Genomic DNA, 11,074 nt, shown 5'->3' with positions numbered 1-11,074 from the left:
ATATATAGATATCATTCTGCTTTTTCAAATCTATTTTAACATTTATATGTAAAACAAAAACACATAAATGCGTAAATGCCATGATATAATAAAGGTCAGAAAAAAACAAGGTAGACCAAATACAATTAAAACTGGCACAGGGACAAGTGATTGCCATTTTGTAAGCTTAACAGCGCTTCCATGACTAAGTCTGCACTGGTGACCCAGCAAACAATGAGTCCGCTGGGAAATTAAAGGACATGTCCACATTATTTCATGTCTGTTGTAAAAAAAACAGTCAGGTGCCCACATGAACACTGAAAGATTTTGTTTTCTGTAATCTTTCCTCCTGTTCATACTGGCCATTCACAGATCCCTTTATTATGTGCTTCCAATGTAAATGATGGAGATGGGTCCATAAGATGCGGTATTGCTATTTATACTCTATTCCTCAAGATGAATACTTTCCACACAAATTTTAATAAACAAATCCAAGCTTTATGTGCTTCTGTAACAACACACATTCTTACATTATCAAATCTTTGAAAAGCTATGACACATGAGCCACATGATTGGCAAAGACCAGGAGAAACTGTTACAGTTAGTAACTGGACAGGCTCAATGTTTCGTTCTTGTTGTAGCTGAAGTGAAATGGATCAGTGTGTAACAAAATATTTTTTTATTGTTAAACATAATACAACAAATCAGTGTGAACACCAGTTAAACTACTGGCCATTTGTCTTTATTCCTATGAAAACGTGTAGTGATTTCTATACAAATGATGAAATACTAAGGTTACAATGACAACCAAAACTTGTATCATAACATCAGCCTTTAGGTCAAACAGTTGACATTTGACTGTTAAAACAAAACATTTACTCAAGTCAACTTGATCTATAGTATTTTTAATACAAGAAAAGGCAAAGAGTAAAGGATAAAACAAAAGCCATAAATAAAATTACTGCAGATTTTATTTCACGGAAGTATGATTCAATTCTTCATTTGAACGCAATGTCTGGGATCTTGCCTTCCGTCTGGAAAAAAGAAAGGAAAAAGCACTTTAGGGCCTTCCTATTAAAACAATGACATTTTTATGGAGATGCAGGGACTTGAAATAACTCATCTGACCTTTAACTGAGTGAAAATCTGTGCTGCTCTGTTGAAATCCCACTCGTTGTCTTGCAGACACCTGTGACAGAGTAAGTGTTGAGACATTAACTTTAAGTGAAGACGTGGTCATACATTTCTGCTGACACAAAATGCACAAAAACAAGACTTACTTTTGGGACCATTCCAGGTTCATGCCAGACTTCTGTGAGAAGGCAGTGAGCATCTCCTGCTGTGGTGCCGTGAGGGTGGGGACTGGGCTGGAAGATGGTGTTGGGGCGGGAGCGACGAAGGCCCGACGGATCTCCTCTGTTGTGGCCATCCGGATGAAAATTTGGTCGTTCACAATGCACAGGCTGCGACACAGGAGGAACCCAGGAGACAACATATGAGTATTTCAGGTATTTCAGGAGGAGCTGAACCTCTTCCTCTTGGTTTGTGCATGGTGTGCAATAAATCCTACTTTTGTGACATTGTGTGAAATTGTTCGGCAAAACATGCCTCTCTACAAATTAATTACAGCTCGACGTAGTGATAAAACTATTAATATTGGCCATCAAGTGGCCTGGTAGTCAAAGCCATGCCTTAATAAAAAGCTGTACAAGTCAGTGATTTTAGAGCACGTAGCTTTTTATTCATTTTACAGCTTGTAAAGCAGAGAGGACAACAATGTTTGTCCTTATGTCCAGTTCATTTCCTAAAAGATCTGCTTCTGAACTGGTAATAATTTAATACCATCTCTCCGACCACAGGGAAAATGTGCGGGAACAGGAAGCCAATACAAACCACTGGGAGCTCACTTAACTTACCCTGTACTCCCTGCTGGGACTGTGATGAACACTCGAGAGAAGGCCATGGTGGACTCGCGAGATTTACCATCGACAGCAACTGAAAAGCAGACACGACTCTAATTAGTAACGAAATCAGCAACACTCATATTTGCAGTGGCTGAGTTTAAATCAGGAGGACGAAACAGCACACCTTCTTTGAAGACTCCGCTCACTGTGAAGGACAGTAGTGTGTTCTGCAAATGGAAAACAATTGTGCAGAATGAATACAGTCTGATTCAAAGTGAGAGCGAATGACAAGCGCTGGCTGACAGAACAAACATGAACGCACCGTGTAGGTGTTGACATCAACGGTAAAGGAGGCAATGTCATGCTGAGTTTTGGGCAGCTCGTTGAGGAAAGCCACAACGTTCAGCCGTGTATGCTTCAGAAGTCGAAACCGTATTGCTGAAGGAGGAGAGATTCAGAAAGGGAAACATATACACATATCACAAATGTTCAGTCTCAACAATTCAGATGCACGAAGGCAGATCAACAGCACAACAGGTAAACTCACTGGAGTCTTTGATCCTCTTTAGGTTTCGAGTGTCTTTATGATACTCTCCCAGACTGCTCCTGAAAGCAGAGGACAGGGACAGGTGGAATCAATGTGAATACAGCCGAGACTCAGATGAGAGGAGCCAATGAGTGGTGGAGGTTTGTAAAAAGTCTTTAAATGAATGATTAAAACCTAACAGTAGAAACACCGGAGAAAACAATACATCCCATCCCTTCGTGTGCTAAGCAGTGCTGTGACATGTATGCAGAAGTGTGCGTCTTTGTGTGTGTGTGTGTGTGGTCTTACCTAGAGGGGTTCTGGGTGGAGTAAGGTGTTGTGAGGGATAACGACGCTCCATCGTGGTAAGCATTCAGGAGAGACTGTCTGTCCCCAGAGTCATATACGCTGTAGTACCTGAAACGAAATCACTTGAGTTAGTTATCTCGAGTTCGTCCTTGTGATCCTTTCTTGCCCACAAAGCCTTTTGTGGAAATGAAGATGTATAAAAGCAGCGCTTGTTGATTAGCCACTGTTTGGGTCACACTGACACCAGAAAACAGGCACTGGTCAACTGACTGTTGTGAGATGATTCTCGACACAAAAGCAGGAAACTCACTCTTGCAAGAATCGAAGGATGAGAGCTTTGATTTCGTCTGAGCCAAAACAGCTGCCCTGCATGATCAATTGGAAAAACAAATGGTCAGATACAAAAAGGAAAGGGAGGCTTTCACCAGAAGGACAACTATGCAGCTTAACACTTCTGAATTCATTACTAAAGACATATTGGAGAGCTTCTCCAAATGTCACGTACACCTGAAGACATCATCAATGTCAGTTTCAATTAAAATATACAATCGAACGAGATAAAACAAGTAACCTTGCAGGGGGGGATAGTGGTGGGCGTTTCCACATCAAATCCAATGGGTGGTGGGAGGTCAAAACCATCCTATTATTAACAACACAAAGGAAGACACAAGAGTGAGGAAATGAATCAACTGCATCCAGACACTGTAAACATATTTTACAAAATGTATTTATTTTTTTTAAAGAGCATTTAATTTCATTTAATTAGAATTGTGGACTCATTTTTGACTCACCAGTTTGAGAAGCCGGGGAAACCTCTGCCGCACAGCACTGGTACAGGAACAAAAATCAAGAGCAGGAAAGTTATCATCACAAACCATCTCTCACTAAGACACATCAAGCTCATTATTGTAGACACCACTGTCAGTCACACCTGCTGAACCACTTAGTATCATTTTATCCTGTCCAGCTCATGTCATTTTAAGCTGCTACACTCTCAAGAACATTTGGGAGAATACAGTCATGTATAGATACAACCGATTCCTAAAAAGGCTGGGACACTGTGTAAAACATAAATATAACAGAGTGTGATCATTTACTAATCCTTCTTGACAAATACTCAAGTGAAAACAGTACAAAGACAATATGTCTAATCTTTCTCCTCCTCACCTTCATTGATTTTTGTAAATATCTGCAAATATCTGCTTATTTTGAACTTGATGACAGCAACACATTTCAAACAAGTTGGGACAGGAGCAGCTAAAGACTGGGAAAGATGTGGAATGCTCCAAAAACACCTGTTTGGATCATTCCACAGGTAAACAGGTTCACTGGTAACAGGTGACAGTATCATGATTGGGTATGAAAGGAGCATCCTGGAAAGGCTCAGTCGTTCACAAGCGAGGATGGGGAGAGGTTCACCACTTTGTGAACACATGACTGTATAAAGGATATTACTACATGGGCTCAGGAACACTGTGTACAACTGTGTAAACACAGTTTGTTTGCAAATGATTACATTCTGTTTTTATTTAAGCTTTACACAGCGTCCCAACCTTTTTAGAACTGGGGTTGTACATGGACACACAAAGTGTAGTGTACCTACAACCAGTGTCGTAGGAGTTAAACCTCTGTAGACAAGTTTATACACAAACAGACTATCAGCAAGCCTTTATCCTCCCCTCAGTTTCAAGCTGTGCCTCTCGACATTTCTCCCACCCTTAAGTGTACTTACCAGCAGGTATACTCACCCAATCCCCCAATATGGAGATATACACAGATCTGACATGGGAAAGCAACATAAACACACTTTTGTACAAACACACACATACAAACATGCAGAGACCCAAGATCTAGCAGACTGCACTGGAAACCAGTTAACACATCCATTTTTAATTAGTAAAATAAAGAGGTTATGCATTGCTGGGAGAGAGGTGTTACCACTAGTCTTGTGTTAACTTCCCCCCAAAACTCTGGCCAAGATGCTGAGGAACAGATGAGTCTACATCACCAAAAAAAACAAAAAAAAACAAAAAAACAAAGCAGGGTCTGGGTAAAGAAAATATAAAGTGACGCTCACACAAGCACTTGCACATGTACTCTAACATTCCCTAGAGGTGCCAATCGCTTTTCATCATGTGAGTGAGTTTGTCGGTGTCTGCGCCCATAATTATCAGCAAAGAAAGACAACCTGAGAACAGAGAGGAACAAAAACACAGCCGGCCTCAAAGTGAGCCGCAGCCAGCAGTCCCACCACTCATCCTATAGCCCCCCCTGCTCCACAAACAAAGCAGTTATCAGTTTAATATCTCATAACTACAATCAATTCTGAAGGGATGGGTCTTCATTCACTCGCAGTGACTGGACTTCATGCTGTGTAGGCTTTTAATTTTCTTGTTTAATTTGGGCCCAAGCCTCTAGTTAAAGAGGGGCTGGGAAATCATTCAGCATTCGACTTGAGTGATAATTCTCTCCTCGGCTCTCTGCTTAACGGTTGAGCTTTTTGTACTGGTCACAGCCATCAGAAACTGGAAGAGGAAGTGTTTTCACTTTTGATTTATTTCAGGTAAAACTGAACTTCAATTTCCAGTTCAGAACATATTTCCCTCAGAAGATAGTAAAGGGTATTTGTCAAACTCTCGACATTATTCACTGAACAGCAGAGGCCTGTTTTAGGCCAAAGAGAACCAACTTGACAGACTGCTTTTTCTCTTTTGCTCATCACTGGTCATTGATAATGACCTGTATCCCCCTCCACCTCAGCCCAACGGCCTTTCCTGTCGAGTCCCGTCTTCACAAGTTTGTCTCTTCATGTTCTCAGTGAGTCAGAGCTCACGGGGACTGAGGCTGAGTAATCGTGACTGTGCCTGCCTTAGGTTGTCCCGGGATTTCGAGGTGGGATCTTACCCGTCATGGGCTATCCAGCCTTCCATACTCGCCTGATACAGGGGGCCGAGTGGGCAAGGGTGCTACGAGGGGAGAGGAAATCATTGGCTGTGGATTTTCTTTGTTTCGTCCAAACATTATGACAACTGTGGAGTGCCCTCTCTCCAATAAACAACCTATACTGTTTTACAGTACTGCTCAAGGGATCTTTCTGGATTCATGCTTTCACAGTAAATTGTGTCAGGCTAAATGACTTCTTTTCTTTCTTTCTTTTTTTTAACCTTTAGAAAAGGTTTCTTCTCAGAGTTATACCTCATTAGCAGCATGATGGTGTTTGACGGCACTTTATGGGATAGCTAATCAAGATGTCAGCAGGGGAGTGCTGGGTACAGCGTCACTGAGAACCATGAAACAGAACAAAGCTTGAAAGGATGCCCCACAGAGAAGCTGAATAACTGGCAGAGAGAAGAGTGCTGTTCAAACTGTGGAGGCTTAAAGCAAAGCGGAAAGGAAAACAATGTGGAATTGCATCATGGGTAGATGTCCTCTCAGCAACTTTTGGAAGTAAGAAATATTTAGTTTGCAGTGCTAAAAGGAAATGTTAATCATCAAGTGGGAAGAAGCAAGTATAACAGAACCGAAAAGAAGACTAATTTGAACTAATTGCAAAATAATTTGTGTTTCTTTTCTTTCTCTCTCACTCGCTCACAAAGACACAAACGTACACACATACACAGGGAGTTGACAGTGAAATGTCTGCTGCCCGTGCTTCGTCCAAAGGTTCATTCATGACTGCTGGGGAAGTGGGTTCAGTTACTGTACAGGTGTCTTACATAAACAAACACAGAGGCTTGCTTGCTTTTCTTTTATAGCACACTGCTGCATACTTGTTATGCAGGAAAGACTCCTGGACACCCCTACCTGCACACATACGGTCACACCACCATAAAATAAACCCTCCACAAAGTCTTCTCCCCTCACCCCACAAAACCCCTAACTGACCTGATGTATGATGCCTGATCCTTGAAGAGATCGCACAGAGGGTTCCTGTTCAGCCACAGCTCCACCAGCTTCAGGCCTTTCATCTTGTCCAGCTCCCGGTCAGACTTCAGCTGGAAGACCACAAAAACAGGGTGGTTTGAATGGAGGATCTATAAATAAATCAGGCTAAGGGCCTAATTCATGCATGGTTATTATTCTCTAGATTTTCTATTCTACTCTCTAGATCAACCAGCCAGTCTCACCTCATTGTGGGAAAGGTTGAGGGTCTTCAGATTAGGCACCTTGGAAACCAATTCAGAGAGCTCATCCAGTTTGTGAATGCGGTTATTACTCAGGTTCAAGCACGTCAACTGGCAGGAGATGGAGAGATGCATGTGAGCACAATCAATTTGACCCCTTGACTTCATCAGAAAGCAGCTATATTCAAACAACAGTAAACAGTGTGTCACTTGTTTTCGAGCAAACATGATCGAAAACATTCGCTGTGTTAATATTACCTCTGGAATGTTTTCTTCAATGATCTTGATGACAGCTTCCATGTTTGTCTTCCGATTCAGAATGACTTCGATGTTCTGAGACACCAGGTCTGTGACACAAAGTTAAATTAGCAATCTAAACACTAAACAAATGTGCAAACTTGGAAAAGGATGAAATAGCATTTTCAGTCACCATACCATAATAAAATACAGCCCTGTTTCATCACCAGATTGCGTGAACCGTTTATTTATTTTATGTAACCTTGTTAAGCAAAATCTTGCACAATTCAATAGTTTTCAACAATTCAACAGCAACAACCAGATATTTATTTGTTGCAACTCATCTGTTATACATACTGTCAGATTCTGGTTTAATCTGTATTCAATATCATGTCACATATATATTAATGCGCGTTTGGGTATAATCACCTGGGTCTGTTCGGATGTTATTCAAGTCCAGGGCTTGCTGGGAGGCGTCAAAACGCTTTGCCATGCATTGCTGCGAAAGACAGACAACCCACATGAGAGGCCTCGTTTGAACAACATTAACAGAGGCATCGTCAGATTCATTTTGATGGGGTTAAAAGGAGAGGACAGCACAGGGTAATAAACTTTTTAAAAAAAAACTAAAAAAAAAAAAAAAAGACAAACTGAAAACACTTCAAAAAGTCTTACAAAATTTAGCACCAAATTACTTTAAAGACCAGTGTGTAGGATTTAGTGGCATCTAGTAGTGAGGTTGCAGACTACAATCAATTGAATACTGCTCCCTTCCAAGTGTGTGGGAGAACCCATGGCAGCCATTAAAAATGTGAAAGGCGGTCTCTACAGCCAGCGTTTGGTTTGTCTAGAAAACCACCTCCCTCTGTAGATACAAAGGGGTCTTCTAAGGTAACGAAAACACAAGAACTAATTGCTGCAGCTCACCTTCAGGTGCTCCAAGTGTTCAGGCTTCAGGTCAGAGAGGAGGAAGGATGGTGGAGGGCTGGGGTTGACGTGCACTTCCACCTTGAAGAAACCAACATTTCGTGGCATGACAAGAGATTAGTAAACAGAGATATGCAGTACACATGCTGAGTTTTCAGTTTTGGTTCGATTTGGGGTTATTCTTTAAATAGAGATCAGTGTTGCAAAGTAGACAGGGTAGAACTTAATGACAGTGTAGCCATTATATTGAAGGGAAAGTGTAGTGACAATGAGCTGACAATGCACGTGAGAACACTGATCAGTAAGGACAGACTTTCTGCAACAGTAAGGGTCAGATTTCTTTTATCACCCCAACATACCTTGTATCCATCTGTGTCTGTAATCTTGTGGGAACATTTGTGCAAGGCACTGGCAGTAGCCGAATCGTCCACATAGAAATGGCCCCTGTTATGGTCAACATGGTACTGGACAGAAGGAGGGCAAAAACAAATTCATCAAAATTCAAGCATAGGACTTGCTCACACATTTACTGTTTTATTTCCTTAATCGTACTAAGCCAAGAAATACACAATAGCCTTTTTAAAACCTGTTTTAAGTTTTTTATTAGTTATAAATAAGACAATGCTGAACCTCACCTGTACAGGTGTGAAGGGAACTGAACAGATGTTCTGAAGCGCTGTCAATAACCATTTCTTGTCGTATTTTCTTCCATGTGGTATCTGTCGAACAGAAAATTAAGTAAAATAAAATCTCTTAACAGGTTACAAGTACGGATGTCCTGTGGTGACGGTCACAATACGCACCGTTACTTTGTACCAGCCTGACCGGGGCTTCCCTCCTCCACCTCCTCCTCCACCTCCTCTAAAGCCACCACCTCTACCACCTCCCCCCCCTTTGCCTTGTCGCCTATCCCTGTCAAACCGTCCATCGCCTTTGCGAAAAGCTCGATATGGGTTGCTGGGGAAAAAAAAAAAAAAAAAGACAAAACACATATTTTTATTCTTTTCTTGGAACTTCACATGTGTTTCACAAAGAGGAACCAGGGACAAAATTTTGTTCCTCTGCTGTAGCTCCTGGGCTGTATTTTCAAAGGGCCCAGGAACAACTGAAGCAGCTGTGGTTTGCTGTGTGGAGTTTTTCAATTTCCAGGCAACTAGTAAGTCCTAAGAGTAAAGTTTTTGTCATAGCAGCATCCAAAAAGCTTTAACAGTGTGTAAACTTACTTAAACAATAAGCTCGGTTCATATTCAGTGTTTCTGACCTATCTATAAGTTTTATACTAACCGTCCTAACCGTTACAGAGGTTTTAATATCAGACTCTACTTTCGCTTCCTGGACTGATTACAGCACAGTTTAACATGCATTATCTGTGTATGTCCAGATTAAAACAGCTTTCAAACAGCTGAAACAGATCCATATCAATTACTTCAGGTCTTACTGTATGTGTATCGCTCACCTAATGTTAAGAATAATCTAAATTCATTTTGGCTTATACTCTTGGTCCAATTCTGCAAGGCCTCTTTATAAGGTGAGGTAATCATTTTGGAGCTGATCAACGAGTCCCACTCTAATAAAAATATCTGGTGACAGAGTTCAGCTGTCAACAATGTGTTAAACCCCACGCTGGCTTGGTCAGTCAGCCACACTTACAATCTGTGCTGGGAACTGTCCTGAGAGTTGTCACTCATGGTTACGTCTCCATCTGTATCATCAAGCCTAGACCGTGGCCCAGGGCCCCCGAAGCCTCCCGAGTGGCTTCCTCGTTGGCGGTCTCTGCGGGACCTGTCATATGACCGACCCTTGTGGGACCCCCTGGTTTTACGGCTGCGAAACTGTGGTGCAGTTCTATCGTCATGCTCTGAAAAGCAGAATTCACAAGTTAGTCCGTCTGACTTGAGTATCACATCACATACACACATAATCAAATAAAAAATATCAAATCCAACCAAAGTTATTTCTGTCAGTTCTGCCAGAATATAAATCAAACAATTAAGAGTGAAATATACCAATAACGCATTATGATGAGACATTTAAGTTACTCACATGGGTCATTTGACTCACACGTTGCTCATGTTCAATTTTAAAAGGGGAATGATGGGGAACAAAACAATATGCCACAGGACCTTACCTTACTGACCTCAACAATAACTGTATTCAATAAATTCAGTGTTGAGCTTCACGCACTTACTGGACCTGTAATAACTGGTAAATAAGTATTGAGTAAATACTTATAACCTATGCCTACAAAGCAACATAAGTAGACCCCCAGGGGGCCCAAGATATAATTTTACCTCCTAGGACCATGCAACCAGTGCGTCTGACCTCTCTGCTCACCATAAAGCCTCCACAACCTGATGAAAAACGGTACAAGTAGTACAAAACAAGTAAGGTTAATGCTGTAGAGTACGGGGCTTACCGTTGTAGTAATGCCCGCCATCCGCCATGTTCCCAGAATAGTGTTAGATAAAAAACAGCCCACAGCCCTGGATGTAAAATAATATTAGCAGGGATCCGTTTCTCTCTTTCACGAAACACAAAGTTTTGGCTGTGAAACACGCTCCAACATCCCAAGTCGTTCAGAGGTAAAACAAAGGCGACGTCGACGTGATCGAGCAGCCAGTCTTTAACTAGCGGTTAGCTTGGCTAGCTTCTCCTGCTGCGCGTTGACGAGAAGAGAGCGGAAGTACAACCTTTGGACACTCTCCCGTTCCGGGGCAACAAAATGGCACGGGGAAACGAATCAAAACAACTTTTGACTCGTGGTAGAAGAACAAAACATCGTCAAAAAGCTAAATGTTATTAAAAATGTTACATAAAGTCAACTGAAAAAAGGTAGACCAGAGCACTTTCAAGGCTGTGTCTGTATGTTGATCGAATTTATTAAGTAACGTTGTCCTCGAGTTTTCGAAGAGTTACTTAAAATATGTCTCATCTCTGACATTTATACATGCATGGTCTCAAATCTGAGCAGGTCTCATTACAGTCAGATTTTCCTCAGAATGAAATTTAGCACTCTGGAGAAATAGGTTGATGTTTTATAATCTTTGTGTAACACTGTCAGGGTTGGG

At 41.5% G+C, this 11,074-nt stretch overlaps 1 protein-coding gene across 1 annotated transcript; it reads right to left on the bottom strand.

The window, feature by feature from the left end:
• Positions 1 to 643: 643 nt before the first annotated feature.
• On the bottom strand, positions 644 to 10,693 carry nxf1a (nuclear RNA export factor 1a). The gene is made up of 21 exons (XM_070962318.1): positions 10,423 to 10,693; positions 9,657 to 9,864; positions 8,810 to 8,963; positions 8,642 to 8,725; positions 8,366 to 8,470; positions 8,007 to 8,087; positions 7,509 to 7,578; positions 7,101 to 7,189; positions 6,846 to 6,953; positions 6,604 to 6,713; positions 3,510 to 3,546; positions 3,290 to 3,358; positions 3,029 to 3,084; positions 2,719 to 2,826; positions 2,431 to 2,489; positions 2,206 to 2,321; positions 2,068 to 2,110; positions 1,896 to 1,974; positions 1,260 to 1,442; positions 1,108 to 1,168; positions 644 to 1,013 (listed from the first exon to the last, which is right to left on the bottom strand). The coding sequence occupies exons 1-21, from the start codon at positions 10,448 to 10,450 to the stop codon at positions 978 to 980; spliced, it is 1,884 nt and encodes a 627-aa protein (XP_070818419.1). The 5' UTR covers positions 10,451 to 10,693; the 3' UTR covers positions 644 to 977.
• Between the last annotated feature and the right edge of the window lie 381 nt (positions 10,694 to 11,074).

The sequence above is a fragment of the Chaetodon trifascialis genome, chromosome 5, assembly GCF_039877785.1.
Source record: "Chaetodon trifascialis isolate fChaTrf1 chromosome 5, fChaTrf1.hap1, whole genome shotgun sequence".
NCBI classification, from domain to species: domain Eukaryota; kingdom Metazoa; phylum Chordata; class Actinopteri; order Chaetodontiformes; family Chaetodontidae; genus Chaetodon; species Chaetodon trifascialis.
This window is presented reverse-complemented; position numbering and strand designations above follow the sequence as displayed.

What these genes read in the sequence shown, in the direction of transcription:
- nxf1a (XM_070962318.1), bottom strand. Translation starts at nt 10,450, where the DNA reads ATGGCGGATGGCGGGCATTACTACAACG. An exon ending in TGGCGGGCATTACTACAACG is followed by an intron (nt 9,865 to 10,422) that starts GTAAGCCCCGTA and finishes TCTGCTTTTCAG; the next exon opens with AGCATGACGATAGAACTGCA. An exon ending in CCACTATCCCCCCCTGCAAG is followed by an intron (nt 3,085 to 3,289) that starts GTTACTTGTTTT and finishes TTGATCATGCAG; the next exon opens with GGCAGCTGTTTTGGCTCAGA.